General features: G+C 50.5%; 1 protein-coding gene across 4 annotated transcripts in view; it reads right to left on the bottom strand.

The window, feature by feature from the left end:
• Positions 1 to 18,820, bottom strand: part of sept2 (septin 2) — a 109,168-nt gene that overhangs the window by 25,974 nt on the left and 64,374 nt on the right. For all 4 annotated transcript variants that reach the window (XR_005462768.1, XM_038815127.1, XM_038815128.1 and 1 more), the window contains exons 6-7: positions 16,354 to 16,488; positions 4,187 to 4,304 (exon numbers count right to left, since the gene is read on the bottom strand). Coding sequence is in view for 3 of the 4 variants with exons in the window: in XM_038815127.1 (XP_038671055.1) it covers positions 4,187 to 4,304; positions 16,354 to 16,488 (253 nt within the window). In the remaining variant the exon portion in view is untranslated. The remainder of the gene's footprint in view (positions 1 to 4,186; positions 4,305 to 16,353; positions 16,489 to 18,820) is intronic.

Below are 18,820 nucleotides of genomic sequence, written 5' to 3'. Positions count from 1 at the left end.
TTTTGTTAATATTGTCTTGTTGTTTATATTTTGTGAAAATCTTAATAAAAAAAAAAATTTTTTTTTTTTTTTAATTTAAAGACGGGGAAATTGGTGGTGGCTCCATATCGGATTAATAGGGTGTTCGAGGACAATTTGTGTAGGTCGGAGCCACCAGAGATGCAGGAATTCCTGGACGGTTAGGAATACCCTTGTTGCGGGGGGGTGGGGGAAGATAGGGGAATAGGAGGCAAAGGAGGCAATTGGGAGAATGCAGTCGAGGAAGATGGCAGGGCAGGATGGGTTCCCAGTGGAGTATTATTTAGGGACAAGTTGGCACTGCTGATGGTGGGGTGTTTGAGGCGGCGATAGGGAAAGGGGGTGCTGCCATAGACTTTGGGGCAGACCTCGATCTCCTTGCTGCTGAAGAAGTATAAGGATCCAACAGAGGTCTATATCGATATTGAAAGGGAATGTGAAGATATTGCCAAAGGTGCTGGCGGCTGGGTTGGAGGGGTGTCTCCCGAAGGTGATGGGGAAGACCAGACAGGGTTTGTGAAAGGGAAGCAGCTATTCTCGAATATTAGCAGGGTGTTAAATGTGGTCATGACACCGGCAGGGGGAAGAGGGAGACAGAGGTGGTGGTTGGGTTGGATGCAGAAAAGGCATCTGATCAGGTAGAGTGGTGGTATTTGATGGCTGTGGCAGAGCGGTTTGGGATCGGGCCGAGATTTGTGGAGTGGGTAGTTATTGTACAAGGAACCGAGGGCAAGTGTCCACACGAACAATAGGAGTTTGGGTATTTTGCTCTGCACCAGCGGTCCAGGCAGGGGTGTCTCATGTCCCTTCTGTTATTTGCACTAGTGCTTGAGCCTTCGGCCATTGCGCTGAGGAGTTCAGAGGTGTGGGAGGGAGTAGTGCAGGCACCGGGCGGGGGATCCTGGAACTGGAATGTTTGGGTCCTTTGAGGTACAAGTTAAATTTGGACAAAAGTGAACACTTAGTGGTGTACCGGCCAGGATGGAGGCAGGGGCGGGAGGGTGGCATCCAGATTTAGATATCTGGGGGGGGTGCAGATGGCCCAGGGCTTTGCCGGGGGGGGGGGGGGGGGGGAGAGGACTTGGGTCAGAGGGGGAAGAGTCTGCTCTGTACAAACAGCCTTTCTAATAACTATCCTTTTATCAATTTTTAAACCCACCTTGCATCTCAACTACCTCTTCGGTCAGTATGTCTTTGGCAGCACATTCTTCCTCAGTAAAAAGAGATGCAAAGTAGTTTCTCTTTGGCCCTCATTTCCTTTTTCACTTCCCAGCTGAACTTCCTAGATTCAACCTCGTTCTTACTCGTATTAACCATCTGGCATCTGTTACACACACCTGCTACGATCCCCATAGAGACTGAAATTGTGAACTTCCAGTTAATAGCTGAAAGAATGATGCATTAAGATTTCAGGTTCAGCCAGCTACTGCAACAAATTAGAAATTAGGGGCGGGATTCTGCAATAACGGGGCTATGTCCCCACACTGGCGGGAAAACAGGCGCCAATCACTCTGGCGTCAACAGCCCCCCCCCCCCCCCCCCCCCCCCGAGAGTGAGGAATTCTCACCTTTCTCGGGGCCTAGGTTGATGCCAGAGTGGTTCCCCATCTCCAGCCGGCGACAAAGGGCTGGCATGAGTTTGCATTTGCGCAGAACAGCCGGTGTGATCTTGCGTATGTGTGGACCGGCCGACGTATTTCCGTGCATGCATAGAACGGCTGGCATATTTCCGTGCTTGCGCAGGGATTCCCTTCTCCGTGCCAGCCCCGGGCAATATGGCGGAGCCCTACAGCGCGGAGGAAGAAAGGCCCCACACGGAACCAGCCACCCGCAGATCGGTAGGCCCCGATCGCAAGCCAGGTCACTGTGGGGGCCCTCCCCTGGGATCGGATCCGACCACCCCCGCACACTTACCTGCCAGGTCCCGCCGTGTGAGGGGAGTAATTCACGCTGGCGGGATTGAGCAAAACTTTACGCCCACTAAAGGGTGATGCCAGGGGGGCTGCTGTCAACGGCTCCCGACTGGCGTGGCAGGAATCCCACCGGCCCCTGAGAAACGGCGCCAGAGAATAGGACAGCCGGTGTCAGGGCGGGAATCGCCCTTGCCCCGGGATTCTCCGACCCGGCACGGGGTTGGAGAACCCCAGCCCATGTGTTTATTTAATGTCACTATCTTCGCAGGCAACTTCCAATTTAAATCTCAGAATAGCCTTCATGTTCTTAGCCCAACCCAAATAAAAACACGTCACTTGTATACCTCACACTGCCATTTACACAAGATATCTTACTTTCCTATAATTAAACAAAGTGATTCTTAGTTCCTGAGGTTTATTCCTCCTCATTTCTTTTATCAGCCTGGTAGCTTGCAATCCGAGAACAATCTTTCGCAGTGAGGTTTTCTTTTTCCAAAGACTCTTCTTCTAGCCCAAGCTTGGCAACTCTTTCAGCTTCTTTGTAACTCCCCACAGATTTGGGGTTTTCAATTCAAGCGCAACTTCCACCCACATTCCTACGTGCTGAACCAGAGACACATTTTTGGCCTCTAGCAGTTCTCTTTCACAAATCCAGGCAGACTCCTAATATTCCTAACATTAATATACTGGGAAAAGCTGTAACCTGATCTTTACAATGTTTTCCTCTGCATCCTTCCTCATGACAACATGAATCACATGGCCCTGGTATCTCAGTAGAAATTCTAATTAATCATCCTTGAGAGCCCAACTGTTTCATCTTGAAATTAAATGGACAGTTTAGTGTACAACTGTTTACAACCAGACATTCTCAACATTTCTCTGGGACTGGAGACTCAGTCCTCACTAGTAACATACAGGCTTCTGCCATTCTCGCCAAGCAGAAATGCCTTTCACCTTCTTCCTACTAAAACAATCTTAAGCCTTCCTTTGATCTCAAACACCATCAAACCGCCCAGGTTTATTGTCAGTCAGACTTCAGAACAGATCATATGACCCCCCTTTGTTTCAACTTAAAACTGGAGACAGTCCCAAAACACAATATTATAAACTCATATGCAACACCCTCTTTTTATTTCATCTTACTCTAAGTCATTCACACTTCAAGGAGTTGTGATTTTGGTTGTTCCACCTTTCCCCATCAGGGCAATGCACCTCAACCATACCAGGACCACCTCCTTTTTGTCTACCAATCTTTGATTTTAATTAACCCAGGACAAATCCATTCTCAACCTCCTGACTTCTAAAGGGAGGGCAAGACCTGGGGGTACATGTGCATAAAATATTGAAGATGGCAAGGCAGGTTTGAGATGGTGGTTAAAAAGGAATATCGATTCGGAGTTTCATAAATAGAGGAGTATCAAAGCAAGGAAATTAAGACGTAATAATGGTTCGGCCTCAACCGGAGTAGTGTGTCCAATTTTGGTCACCACACTTTAGGACAAATGTGATGGCATTAGAGATGAGTACAGGGAATAGCCACAAGAATGGTCCCAATGACGAGAGACTTCAGTTACATGATCTCACAGGCTGAACACAGACCAACCATACTTGCATATCCATAGGCTTAATTCCAAGTCCAAGATTTCAGAAGTAGATTACTGTTGAATGATCATTCACAACTGAAGAGCATGTCTCTAGAAAGCAAGTCTATTGAAATAAGTTGCTGAAGGGCTGCACTGCAGAGTGCAGCATATGGCACCAATGGACAGAACACAAGTCTGTACATCTAAAAGGAAAAAGAACATGTTGGAAAATCTCAGCAAGTCTGGCAGCATCTGTAGGGAGAGAAAAGAGCTAACGTTTAGAATCCGATGACTCTTTGTCAAAGCATACATCTGTACATCTAATGTACATTAAGCTCCTGATTTAATAATATTCACTTGGAGCAGTTGCTAAATGTGAGTCAGGTATAAAGAGAAACAATACAAGGCCAACCAAACTATTGAAATAATGCCCACCTAGAGTCATTTGCCTTCTTCAAGATCGTGACATCCAGGGCAGCTCATGAATGGATGTTAGAGATAAATGGAATAGCAGCGTTACCAAAAGACAAGTGACAGGAAGGGGATAACCCCAAGATTGTATGAGCTACCATTGCCATGTATCAAGTTTTCATTGGTAATACAGCCGTAAAACTTCTGAACCTGAAATTTGAGTGATCCTCTTAATTTTTCACATAGTGGTTACTGTGCCTACCCTTCTTTTGAGCCTCTCTCTTTCTTTCAGTGTAAGGGTGTCAGCCTTAGCAATGACAGGAACAACGTTCACTTTATTGTGTATAGCCTTCATGAACTCCACATCCAAGGGCTTGAGTCTAAAAAAACAAAAAAATACAATTTGATAAATTGGCGCACAACAGATCTGTGAGCAGTTAAGAGTTCATGGAATAAGTGATAGCAGCAACATGATTACAAAAATGGCCGGATAGGAAACATGGTGAACAGTTGCTTTCTGGATTGGAGGTAGAGTTTGAGTGAGGCTCCCCAGGAGTCACTGGTATAAACCCTGCTCTTCTAAATCTATATTAAGAGCCTATGGGGTGCTTGGCACAATTTTAACATTTAAAATTATTTAAGACGTGGAAATATTGTGAACTAAGAGGAGGGGAGTGTTAAACTTTAAAAAACAGATGGGTGAAAATGGGCAAACTACTAAGTAGTAGATGACATTTAATACAGGAGCCGTGATGATTTTGGCAAGAAGAATGGGAAGAGACAAACTAAAATAAACTGCATGATTCTGAAGCAAGTAGGACCTGGAGGTATATGTGCACAAACTCTAGGATTTAGCAGGACAGATTAAGCGGGCAGTTAAGAAAGTATATGGAGAAATACCGGGGGGGTGGCAATCCTGGTGGGGAAGAGGGTGTCGTTTGAGGCGTCAAGTGTGGTGGCAGACAGCGGCGGGAGGTACGTGATGGTGAGCGGCAAGCTGCAAGGGGAGTGGGTGGTGCTGGTCAATGTATATGCCCCGAATTGGGAAGATGCAGGTTTCATGCGGCGCATGTTGGGCCGGATTCCAGATTTGGAGGTGGGGGGCCTGATAATGGGGGGGGGGGGGGGGGGGGATTTCAACACGGTGCTGGATCCGCCACTGGATCGATCCAGTTCTAGGACGAGTAGGAGGCCTGTGGCGGCTACGGTGCTGAGGGGGTTTATGGACCATATGGGAGGGGTGGATCCTTGGAGGTTCGCGAGGCCGAGGGCCAGGGAATTTTCATACTTCTCCCATGCGCATAATGCCTACTCCTGGATCGATTTCTTTGTTTTGAGTAGGGCGCTGATTGCGGGGGTAGTAGACGCTGAGTACTCGGCGATAGCCATTTCTGACCATGCCCCGCATTGGGTGGACCTCGAGCTGGGGGAGGAGAGGGACCAGCGCCCGTTGTGGCGCTTGGAGGTGGGGCTGCTGGCGGACGAGGATGTGAGGGGGCGGGTTAGAGGATGCATCGAGAGGTACCTGGAGGCCAACGATAGAACATAGAACATTACAGCGCAGTACGGGCCCTTCGGTCCTCGATGTTGCACCGACCTGTGAAACCATCTGAAGCCTATCTGACCTACACTATTCCATTTTCATCCATATGTCTATCCAGTGACCACTTAAATGCCCTTAAAGTTGGTGAGTCTACTACTGTTGCAGGCAGGGCGCTCCACACCCCTACTACTCTCCGAGTAAAGAAACTGCCTCTGACATCTGTCCTATATCTACCACCCCTCAATTTAAAGCTATGTCCCCTCGTGTTGGTCATCACCATCCGAGGAAAAACACTCTCACTGTCCACCCTATCTAACCCTCTGACTAGCTTATATGTCTCTATTAAGTCACCTCTCAGCCTTCTCCTCTCTAACGAAAACAACCTCAAGTCCCTGAGCCTTTCCTCGTAAGACCTTCCCTCCATACCAGGCAACATCCTAGTAAATCTCCTCTGAACCCTTTCCAAAGCTTCCACATCCTTCCTATAATGTGGTGACCAGAACTGCACGCAGTACTCCAGGAGCGGCCGCACCAGAGTTAATGGGGAGGTCCAAGTGGGGACGGTCTGGGAGGCACTGAAGGCGGTGGTTCGGGGAGAGTTGATCTCCATTCGGGCCCACAGGGAGAGAGGGGAGCAGAGAGAAAGGGAGAGATTGGTGGAGGAGATGGTGAGGGTGGACAGGAGGTACACGGAGGCCCTGGAGGAGGGATTGCTGAGGGAGCAGCGCAACCTTCGGGCTGAGTTCGACTTGTTGACCACCAGAAAGGCGGAGGCTCAATGGAGAAAGGCTCAGGGTGCGGTGTACGTGCTTGGGGAGAAGGCGAGCAGGATGCTGGCACACCAGGATGCGGCTAGGGAGATTGGTGGAGTTAAGGACCGGGGAGGAAATGTGGTGCGGAGGGGGGTGGACATTAATGAGGTCTTCAGGGACTTTTATGAGAGACTATATCGGTCCGAACCTCCGGCAGAGAAGGGGGGGGATGGGGCGCTTTTTGGACCGGCTGAGATTCCCACGGGTGGAGGAGGGATGGGTAGAGGGTCTGGGGCGCCAGTTGAGCTTGAGGAGCTGGTTAAAGGGATAGGGAACATGCAGTCGGGGAAGGCGCCGGGGCCGGATGGGTTCCCAGTTGAATTTTACAAGGCGTATGCAGACCTACTGGGCCCCCTGTTGGTTAGGACCTTCAACAAGGCGAGGGAGGGGGGCTTTGCCCCTGACGATGTCTCGGGCGCTGATCTCCTTGATCCTTAAGCGAGACAAGGATCTCCTGCAGTGTGGGTCATACAGGCCGATCTCACTCCCGAATGTGAACACCAAGTTGTTGGCAAAGATCTTAGCCACGAGGATAGAAGATTGTGTGCCGCAGGTTATCCACAAGGATCAAACGGGGTTTGTGAAGGAGCGGCAGCTGAACACTAATATACGGAGGCTATTGAACGTTATTATGATGCCGGCAGTGGAAGGGGAGGCGGAGATAGTGGTGGCGCTAGATGCGGAGAAGGCCTTTGAGAGGGTCAAGTGGGGGTACTTGTGGGAGGTGCTGGAAAGGTTCGGGTTTGGGGAGGGGTTTGTCAGTTGGGTGAGGCTGTTGTATGAGGCCCCAATGGCGAGTGTGGCCATGAATAAGAGGTCGGAGTATTTTCGACTACACCGATGGACGAGGCAGGCGTGCCCCCTGTCCCCCTTACGTTTTACGCTGGCAATTGAACACTGGATATGGCGCTGAGGAAGTCGGGGGATGGGAGGGTGCTGGTCCGGGGTGGGGAGGTGCACCGAGAGTCGCTCTATGCGGACGACCTATTGTTGTATGTGGCGGTCCCGGTGGGGGGAATACCGGTGGTGATGGGGATTCTCCAGGAATTTGGGGATTTCTCAGAGTATAAGCTTAACTTTGGGAAAAGCGAGCTGTTTGTGGTGCACCCAGGGGACCAGGAGGGGGGGGGGATTGGGAGTCTCCCACTGAAAAGGGAGGAGAGGAGCTTCAGGTACTTGGGGGTTCAGGTGGCCAGGAGCTGGGGGGCCTTGCATAAGCTTAACCTCAAGGCTGGTGGAGTAAATGGAGGAGGAGTTTAAGAGGTGGGACATGCTGCCGCTGTCTTTGGCGGGCAGGGTGCAGTCAGTCAAGATGACGGTGCTCCCGAGGTTTCTGTTCTTGTTCCAGTGCCTCCCCATCCTTATTCCAAAGGCCTTTTTCAGGCGGGTTAACAGGAGTATTACGGGGTTTGTGTGGGCACACGGGACTCCAAGGGTGAGACGGGTGTTCTTGGAGCGGGGGGGCTAGCGTTGCCCAACCTCGGTGGGTATTATTAGGCTGCGACGCAGCGATGGTGCGTAAGTGGGTAATGGACGGGGAGGGGGCAGCATGGAAGAGGATGGAGATGGCATCCTGTGTGGGCACGAGCCTGGAAGCGCTGGTAATGGCGCCGCTGCCGCTCCCTCCGACAAGGTATGCCACGAGCCCGGTGGTGGCAGCTACCCTCAAGATTTGGGGGCAATGGAGGCGGCACAGGGGGGAGGTGGGGGCCTCGATGGAGTCCCCGATACGGGGGAACCACCGGTTTGTTCCGGGGAGAATTGATGGCGGGTTCCTGAGTTGGCACAGGGCAAGTGTCAGGAGGCTGGGGGACCTGTTCATAGGCGGGAAGTTTGTGAGCCTGGGTGAGCTGGAGGGGAAGTTTGGGCTTCCCCCGGGGAACACCTTTAGGTACATGCAATAAGGGCGTTTGTCAGGCGGCAGGTGGCGGGGTTCCCTCTGCTGCCGCCGTGTGGGGTTCAGGACAGGGTGCTCTCGGGGGTGTGGGTTGGAGAGGGGAGGATCTCGGAAGTGTACCAGGTGATGCAGGAGGTAGACGAGGCCTCGGTGGAGGAGCTGAAAGATAAATGGGAGGAGGAGCTGGGTGAGGAGATTGAGGAGGGGACGTGGGCGGATGCCCTAGAAAGGGTGAACTCCTCCTCTTAGTGTGCGAGGCTTAGCCTCATACAGTTTAAGGTACTGCATAGGGCTCATATGACCGGGACAAGGATGAGCCGGATTTTAGGTACTCAGGGACCCCAGCAAACCATGTCCACATGTTCTGGGCATGGCCAGCGCTGGGGGAATTTTGGAAGGGTGTAGCAAGGACGGTATCGAGGGTGGTAGGATCCAGGGTCAATCCAGGCTGGGGACTCAATATTTGGGATTGCAGTGGAGCCGGGAGTGCAAGAGGCGAAAGAGGCCGGTGTTCTGGCCTTTGCGTCCCTAGTAGCCCGGCAGAGGATTCTTCTTCAGTGGAAGGATGCGAGGCCCCCAAGCGTGGAAGCCTGTTCTTAGAATTTTCGGTTATTGTTTTCATTTTTGTGAAAATTTGAATAAAAATTATTTTTTAAAAAAGTATATGGAGACTTCCGGTGGCGGCGATGTTCGAGTGAGCTGCACATTCGGCGGGCTCTCACTCCGGCGGGGCTTTAGGGGCTGATTCCCTGTGATAGCGGGACCACGGAGCGGCAAAAAAGCGGCCACGAAAGTGCTGGAGAGCGGGCTGCAATCTATGGAACCGCGGGAGTCCAGGAAGCAAAGGGAGAGAGAGAGAGAGAGAGAGAAAGGGACAGAGGCAAAGAGCAGAGGAAGCTGACCTGGAACCTAAGATGGTGGACACACGGACCTCAGACTCAGCAATCCAGCAGGTGCTGGATAACATGCTCCAGGTGATGAAAAGCAGTTTTGAGGCGCTGAACCGGGGCAATTTGGACCCACTTCAGAAGGCAGTGGATCAGCTTAATCAGAGGCTGGAAAAGATATAAAAGATAAGGAGCTGGGAGAGGCGGTGGAGGAGCAGGCGGATGCGCAGACGATTGCGGCGTTAGAAGTTGACGGGCTGAAGGAGCGGCAAAGAAGACTGCTGGACAGAGTGGAGGAGTTGGAGAATAGAGCCCGCAGGAACAATCTGAGGATCGTCAGCCTCCCGGAGGGGGCTGAGGGAGCTGCCGCAGCGTTTGTGGCAGACCTGTTGATGCAGCTGATTGGGGCTGAAGCCTTGCCGCGACCGCCGGAGCTGGAGGGGGCACACAGAGTGCAGGCGAGACAGGGGCGGCCGGGGGGACCCCCCGTCCGATGGTGATCAGATTCCACAGGTTCGTGGACAAGGAGCGAGTGCTGCGGTGGGCGAAGAGCGGCAGGAGCAGCACGTGGAACAACAGTGTTCTCCGTATTTACCAGGACCTAAGCCAGGAGGTGGCTCGGCGGCGAGCAGCCTTTAAACAAGTCGAGGAGGTGCTGTTCAAGAAGCACGTGAAGTTTGGTCTGCTGTTCCCAGCCCGTCTTTGGGTCACGCATCAGGGTCAACATCACTACTTCTCCCAGCCTGAAAGAAGCGATGGACTTTGCGAGGGATCAGGGGCTGGTCCCGAAAAGAGGTCCAACGGGCACGAATTAGGTCCGATGACGGGACGCCGAATGTGCCTGGACCGCTGTTCAACCGTTTGCTGGGTTAAAGGCGCCAAGCGGGACATTTGGGACTCTTCCCTTTGTTTTTGGTTACTGGTTTTTTTCTTTTGTTTTTGTTTTCTTCCTCTTTTTTCTGTTTTTCCTTTTCGTGCGGATTTTTACTTTTTCTGGGGCTCACCGAGGGCACTGGAGCCGGTATGGTAACTAAGGGTGGCCGGTCAGCAAGGGGGGGTTAAAGACGTGGGTTGGGGGGTTTTTGTTTTTGGGGGGGTTGATGTTCATGCCGTCCTGTGCCAGTGAGTTTGCTCCAGTGGGTTGGAGCGCCGGGGAGTGGAGATGAGGACGGGGAAACAATGGGAATGAGACAGGGGGGGTGCATGAGTGATGAGTCACCGGGCCACCAGATTGGCTAGTCAAGGGAGTCAGGTAGGTTGGGGGTGGGATCACAACCAGTGGATGGCAGGGGTGGGGTTATCGGGGGATGTTGCTTGGGGGGGGGAGGGGGGGGGGGGGGGGGGGTTGTTCTGCTAACGTGGGAGGGATTTGAAGTAGGCAGTGGGAAGGAGGTCGAGGGTGGAGGCAGCCAGGAGGCGGGCCTAGAATGGCGCGACACAGAGGCCGGGGGCCAGCCCGAGAAAGGCTCTGGCTGACGTGTGTGTGTGTGTGTGTGTGTGTGTGTGTGTGTGTGTGTGTGTGTGTGTGTGTGTGTGCCCCCAACCAGGCTGATCACCTGGAATGTCAGGGGACTGAATGGGCCGGTTAAGAGGGCACGGGTGTTCGCGCACTTGCGGGCTCTGAGGGCGGACGTAATTATGTTGCAGGAGACACATCTGAAAGTGTCTGACCAGACTACACTAAGGAAGGGCTGGATTAGCCAGGTCTCCACTCAGACTTGGACTCGAAGTCCGGGGGGTGGCAATCATGATCAACAAGCGGGTGCAATTTGAGGCAGGGGGCATAGCCGCAGACAGGGGGGGTGGGGGGGGGGGGGGGGGGGGGGGGGGGGCAGATACCTGATGGTAAGGGGCAGACTAGAGGGGAGAAGAGTGGTGCTGGTGAATATATGTGCCCCGAACTGGGATGACGTGGACTTCATTAAAAGAATGCTGGGGAAGATCCCGGACCTGGACTCTCGTAGGCTAATAATGGGGGGGACTTTAACATGGTCCTTGATCCGGCGCTGGATCGGTCGTGTCCCAGAACGGGTAGGATGGCAATGTCAAGGGAGCTGAAAGGGTTTATGGAGCAAATGGGGACAGTGGACCCCTGAAGAGCCAGACAGCTGACGGGAAGGGGCTACTCGTTTTACTCGCACGTCCATAAAGTATATTCTAGGATAGACTTCTTTGTTCTAAGCAGGGACTGTATAGGGGAGGTAAAGAACACGGAATACTCGGCAATCACTATCTCGGACCATGCCCCGCACTGGGAAGACCTGCAGGTCGGAGGGGCGAATCACAAACGCCCACAATGGAGGCTAGACGTGGGACTGCTGTCGGAGGAGGGGATCTGTGAGAGGCTTCGGAGGTGTATGCGAAATTACTTGCAGGTGAATGATACAGGGGAGGTGTCAGCGGCGACCCTGTGGGAGGCGCTAAAGGCAGTAGTGCGGGGAGGTGGGGGGGGGGGGGGGGGGGAGAGAGAGAGAGAGAGATGATCTCAATTGGGGCCCACAGAGCCACGGTGGACAGGGGAGAGATGGATAGATTGGTCAGGGAAATGGGTCGGATAGATGAAGAGCACGCAGAGTCCCCAGGGGAGGTTTTACTCAGGGAGAGGCAGAGACTACAGGCGGAACTGGGGGCGCTATCCACGAGTAGGGCTGTGGAACAGCTTAGGAAGGCGAGGGGCGTGGTGTACGAGCATGGGGAAAAGGCTAGCAGATTGTTAGCGCAGCAACTCAGGAGGAGGGAGGCGGCCAGGGAAATAAGTAGAGTGATGGATTGGGAGGGGTGCAGAGTGGAGGACCTGGCAGGATTGAATAAGGTATTCTGGGACTTCTATAGCAAGCTGTACACTTCGGAGCCGCCGGAAGAACCGGAGGAGATGAAAAGGTTTCTGGACGGGTTAACATTCCCAACAGTAGGTGGGGGGCGAGTGGATGAGCTGGGGGCCCCGATTAGAGTGGAGGAGGTATTGGGGGGCCTAAAGGCCATGCAGTCGGGGAAAGCCCCGGGGCCGGATGGATACCCAGTAGAGTTCTATAGGAAGTTTTCTGAGCTGGTGGGCCCGGTCTTGGCGAGGGTTTTCAATGAGGCAAGAGACAGAGGGACCCTGCCGCCGATGTCGCAAGCCACTATATCACTGATATTGAAGCAGGGTAAAGACCCGGAAGCGTGCGGGTCCTACATGCCAATCTCCCTGATAAATGTAGATGCAACGGTACAGGCGATTAGAATCGAGGACTGCGTACCGGAGGTGATTGGGGATGACCAAACTGGGTCCGTGAAAGGTAGGCAGCTGTCGGCCAACTTAAGAAAATTACTTAATGTGATAATGATGCCCCCGATGGGCAGGGAGGTGGAGGTAGTGGTGGCGATGGATGCCGAGAAAGCCTTTGACCGGGTGGAGTGGGGTTATCTATGTGAGGTGCTCGGACGGTTTGGGGAGGGACTGGTGGATTGGATCAAGTTATTAAACCAGGCCCCAAAGGCCAGTGTCAGGACAAACAGATGTCAGAGTATTTTAGACTATACCGTGGGACCAGACGTGGCTCTCCCCGCTGCTGTTTGCGCTGGCCATAGAGCCGCTGGCGATTGCGCTGAGAGCCGCAATGGGATGGAAGGGGATGGTTAGGCTTCTTTGTGGAACATAGGGTCTCTCTTTAGGCGGACGACCTGCTCCTGTACGTGTCGGACACATTGGCCGGGATGGGAAGTATACTGGAAACATTGAGGAAGTTCGGCCAGTTCACCGGATACAAACTAAATATGGCCAAGAGTGAAATGTTTGCGGCACAGGCAAGGGGCCAGGAGAACAGATTGAGGGGGCTACCATTTAGGCTGGTTGAGGAAAATTTCCGGTACTTGGGGATCCAGGTGGCACGAGACTGGGGCAGGCTGCACAAGTTAAATTTGGCCAGGGTGGTGGAACAAATGAAGGGAGAGTTTCGGAGATGGGATGCACTCCCGCTGTCGCTGGCAGGGAGGGTGCAAACTGTAAAGATGACAATCCTCCCTAGATTCCTGTTCATTTTTCAGTCTTTATCCCACAGTCCTTCTTCAAAAGGGTTAACAAAATGATCATGAGCTTTGTCTGGGCGGGAAAATCCCCGCGGGTGAAGAAGGCGATGCTCAAGAGGAGCCACAGCGAGGGAGGGCTGGCATTGCTGAGTCTGATTAACTATTACTGGGCGGCTAATATCGCTATGTAAGGAAGTGGATGGTGGTACGGGGTCTATCTGGGAGCGGGTGGAGGCGGCTTCGTGCAGGGGCTCCAGCTTGGCAGCCCTGGTCAGGGCTCCTCTACCGCTGCCGCCGGCCAGGTACTCCACCAGCCCGGTAGTGGTGACGACCCTGTGGATATGGGGCCAGTGGAGGAGGCAGGTAAGGGAGGTGGGGGCGTCTGTTTGGGTGCCAATCTGCGACAACCATCGGTTTGCCCCCAGGAGCATGGATGGGGGGGGTTTCGAGCATGGTGGCGGGCGGGGGTGGGGGATATGTTCCTGGAAGGGAGCTTTGCGAGTTTGAGGAGCTTAGAGGAGAAATTTGGTCTGGTAAGGGGAAATGATTTCAGGTACCTACAGTTGCGGGACTTTGTCCGTAGACAGGTCCCATCCTTCCCACGCCTCCCGCCAATGGGGATCCAAGACAGAATAGTGTCTAGGGGGGAAGGAAGGGAGGGTAGAGTCTCTGATATTTATAAGGTGCTCATGAAGGGGGAAGGGTCCCAGACGGAGGAACTGAAACTCAAATGGGAGGAGGAGCTAGGTGGGGAAATGGACGACGGGCTGTGGGCAGAAGCCCTGAGTAGGGTGAATTCGACCGCAACATGTGCCAGGCTCGGCCTGATTCAATTTAAGGTTGTTCACCGGGCCCATATGACAGTGGCTCGGATCAGCAAATTCTTTGGGGTAGAGGACAAATGCGTTAGGTGCGCAGGAGGACCAGCGAACCACGTATACATGTTTTGGGCATGCCCGAGGCTTAGGGGGTACTGGGAGGGATTCACGGGGCTCATGTCCCGGTTGCTAAAAACAAGGGTGGCGATGGGTCCAGGGGTGGCAATTTTTGGGGTTTCGGAAGACCCGGGAGTCCAGGGCGAGAAAGAGGCCGATGTTTTGGCCTTTGCTTCCGATAGCCCGGCGACAAATATTGGCATGTAGGGACTCAAAGCCCCCGAAGACTGAGTTGTGGCTTTCGGACATGTCGAGTTTTCTGGGTATGGAAATGATTAAGTTTGCCTTGAGGGGATTTCTACAGGGGTTCGCCCGAAGGTAGCAACCATTCATTGACTTCTTTGCGGGAGAGTGAGCGTCAGCAGGGGGTGGGGGAAGAGAGTAGAGTAGAGTAGGAGGGATAAGTTGGTGGGTAGTGCCGGTGGGAGAGGAGCGGGCTTGTGCAGTATGTTACGATTGAAGTATTGAATGTACGTGGATGTTTGCACATTTTTGCCTTTTTTTGCTTTCTTTCTGTTGATGTCTGTAACTGTTTACAATGCCGAAAAACTACCTCAATAAAATTGTTTATTTAAAAAAAAACAATAAGTATATGGAATTCTGGGCTTTATAAATAGGAGCACACAGTACAAAAAGAACAACCTCATCGTGAATCTTTATAAAACATTGGTTCGGTCTCAATTGAAGTACTGTGTCCAGTTCTGGCAAAGATGTGAAGATATTAGAGAAGGTTAAGATTTACAAGAATGGTTTCAGTGTTGAGTAACTTCAGTTTGTAGATAGTTTGGAGAAGCTGCGGTTATTCTCCTTGGAGGAGGAGGAGAGAAGAGAGGACATTTTTTACCAACGGTACTCAAAGTCACCAGGGGTAGATTGGGACAGCCTACTCCCAATGGTGGAAGGATTAAATATTAGAGAACGCTGATTTAAGATGAGTGGCAAAAGCAGCAATGGCAACACGGGACACGTTTTTTTAAAAAAGTGAGTGGTTAAGATCTGAAACGTGCTGCCCGAGTGTGGTTGAGGCAGATTCAATCATACAATTTTTAAAAAAAATTTAGAGTACCCAATTATTTATTTTTTTCCAATTTAGTGTGGCCAATCCACCTAACATGCACATCTTTGGGTTGTGGGGGTGAAATCCACACACACGAGGAGAATGTGCAAACTCCACATGTACAGCAACCCAGGGCCGGGATTCGAACCTGGATCCTCAGCACAGTGGTCCCAGAACTAATCACTTCACCACGTGCCGCCCTAAGGCAGATTCAATCATAGCTTTCAAAAAGGGAATTGGATTACCGGAAGAGGAAACAATTGCAATGTTACGGAGAAAAGGCAGGGTGAATTGCGCTTCACAGACACAACAGGCTGAGTGGCCTCTGTAATAATTCTATGATCCTATCCCAGATAATTGGAAGAGTTTGCTGACAGGCAATCTTGTGTATTATTCATGAATGAAATGAAAATCGCTTATTGTCACGAGTAGGCTTCAATGAAGTTACTGTGAAAAGCCCCTAGTTGCCACATTCCGGCGCCTGTCCGGGGAGGCTGGTACGGGAATCGAACCGTACTGCTGGCCTGCTTGGTCTGCTTTGAAAGCCAGCGATTTAGCTGAGTAAGCTAAACCAGCCCCTCAACAATAATGTGGATTATAATTAAATAAGACAAACAGGATAGTTCAGATTCGGTGTGGTGGATTGAGGAGAGGGAGAAAAAGCAAATGTAGGGAAAATATAACAAATATAAATAAATCATAAACACTGAATTTTAGGGATATTGAACAGACTTTCATTCTCAGTTCAGAAAGCTTATTGACCCTAGAATCACCCCCAAAATGTTCGGTATTAGCCGTCATGGGCGGTACGGCAGCATAGTGGTCAGCACTGCTGCATCATAGCATCAGGGACCTGGGTTCAATTCCCGTTTGGGCCACTGTCTATGCAGAGTTTGCATGTTCTCCCTGTGTCTGCGTGCGTTTCCTCCAGGCGTTCCGGTTTCCTCCTACAAGTCCCGAAAGAGGTGCTTGTTAGGCAAATTGGACATTCTGAATTCTCTGAACAGGTGCCGGAATGTAGCAACTAGGGTATTTTCACAGTAACTTCATTGCAGTGTTAATGTAAGCCTACTTGTGACAATAAAAATTAATATAATTTGTAACTAGAGATTGGACACATCATTGCACACCACTTTAACCATCCAATTGGTAGCTCAGGCCAGTCAATAATTTGAAGCACAGGGAACACTGCAATGACTGTGTGCCACTCCTCTTTAATAATCACAGAATGGTCCCTGCAACAACTGATACTATATTATTTCATTACACTGAACAAGTAACCATGCTTACCCGTGGCCGAAAGGAGAGATGAAATAAAAGCAGCAGTGGACCCGGTTATCAATAATGTGACGTCTATTCAATCCACTTTCATCATGCAGGTACCGCTCAAACTGCTCATCAATGTATGAAATAATTGTCTTAAAGCTGAGAAAGATCAGAAAAAAACAAATCAACAGACTGGGCTGGGACAAACAATCCTATAATTTTACATGGTATCAGTATTGAAAAATACTGCAGCAATACTTCAAGCCTAATACTCAGTACACCAGGCAGAGTTAATCCCAAATAATTTTTACTCCAGCAATCCCAGTTTTAACGGTGTTACAGGTAGTACGGCCCATGGCAATGCCAATGTCTGCAAGGACTGATAACTGCAATTGCACAGCAGCTGCCGTCCACTGAAGACTATGTGCCACTGTGCCTGCCAACCACCATAAGCACGTGTCACCTGCTAAAACCAAAAAAGGTTCACACCATTACATTCATCTGCTTGGGGTTCGTGTTAGTTACAACCAACAATTACTTATTGTGTCTGCTATCCACAGAAGTAACAGGCCTGTGTCAGTCACAAGCATGTGGCCTTGCATTAACCAGACAATATCACCATGAGAAACACTACCATTCAACGGCAGGTGAGGCAGACTGCAAAGTCAAAAAATATGACATTCCAAAGATTATAATGCACTGGAATACAAAAACCGCAGAGATATGCCCACAGTTGTTTCATTCACATTCGGTACATGCTATGACTTTGAAAGACTGCTTCCACCTGCAAAAGGCTTCGCCAAGAAGGAACTAAAGGTAGTGTACACTTTTTCAGTCTAGCCCCTTTATCACTTCCACCAGCATCATCACAGCACTGCAGTCAGCTAACAGCAGAGTACAGGCACCATAGTAAGCCCATTGGGATACAGCCTTCAGGCTGGATAACAATTAGTTAGTTAGCAATCCTACCTGCCAGATAAAAATAGATATAAAATTTCAGAGGCCTGTCCTGACTCGCCAGCCGAGATTGGCTTCATGAAATCATATCACACTGCTTCTCAAAATCACTGAAAGTGTTTAGAGTATTCTGCTTTGAATCAAATTACCCATTGACATTTGCCACTATATAGAATTTTTTCTTAAAACTGATCATGTTTCTGATTGCGATGGTAACTCTGTTGGTAACTCAGCTGATGGAGTATCTCTGCCCCAGTGCACTGGAGAAAGTACAAGCCCCATGCACGAATCACTGGAATTTCAATTGCATTTTAAATAGGCAGTTTTAGTTGCATATTAATTGTGTTCATTGACTGGATTTCCCTTGAGCACACATGGCGACACAATTACAAGCTTGGAATGTTCGCTGCAAATAAATGTAAGACCAAGTAAAAAGTTTGTCCCATTCCTATCCTTCACCAATTGGCTGTCAGGAGATGAACAGCAGGAGTTGATATTATTGAATATCTGAGGGCAGGTAAGATTTGGGCCAGGCATAAAAGCAAGTTAGCTCAGGTGGTCTGTAATGATCAATATTTCACCGTACTAATTTCCTTATACACTGCAAGAAAAGAAAAATACAGTTTGTTACGACACCCTTGACGAGTGCAGAGTCAATTGCAGACCCACATGCCCCAGAGCACCAACACAAGTGCACTAATCAATAATTTGTAAACGGTTTCGGAGATCTTTGGCCCTTGACTGCTCCAATGACTTAAGGGCACTAGAAAGTGAAATAGAGAGAAGACATGCAATACGTATAACAGAATATTAGTCAGCTACTCTACCCTTTTACCGTCCCACCCACACAATACTGAGGGGAAGGAGAAAAAGAGAAATTAAAATGAAAGATGAGGTGTCCTTGCTTCAAAGGTTGACCCTGTTGCAGCTAGCTGCCCTCCCAGGATACAGAGTGATTGAAACCACCCGTTGGATCGTTAATGAGGATCTTCTGGCAGCCGCATTGTCAGAACTTCCAGGCTGTAGGATTCCCTCTAGGGAATCACTCTTTTATTAATCTGGGCAGTCATTCCAAAGGACAGCATCAGGCCTGTGTAATTCTCATTTGTGTTCCACTCCATCAGAATGTTTAAAAGCCTTTGTAAGAGCAGAGTCCCCACACAAGATTTCAGAAAGGGTTTTTCAACAACTGACCCTGCCTGCAGCAGATGCTGGACTGGATTTCTTTGCAACTCAAACTGGTAGTGCAGAAAGTAAGCCGCTTACTCAGGACCTTCAGAAATAATCCATCAGGTGTGAGAGAGAAATCAGAGCTGTGACCCTCCAGCTTCTGTTCAAAACTAAACTAAAAGCAAGATGAAGCCCTTCTGCCTTTGCAGACCATTCCAGAATGGTCAACACCCAATCATAAGTTATCAGTTAAACCCCAGCAATCTGGAAGAGTCCTTGGCTGACAGCCAAGTCCATCAAGAGGTGTTAGACCAAACAGCATACCCTGCTGGTGTTCTTCTTTAAATTAAAGGTAATGTCCATC

This window comes from Scyliorhinus canicula, chromosome 13 (genome assembly GCF_902713615.1).
Source record: "Scyliorhinus canicula chromosome 13, sScyCan1.1, whole genome shotgun sequence".
NCBI lineage: Eukaryota > Metazoa > Chordata > Chondrichthyes > Carcharhiniformes > Scyliorhinidae > Scyliorhinus > Scyliorhinus canicula.
This window is presented reverse-complemented; position numbering and strand designations above follow the sequence as displayed.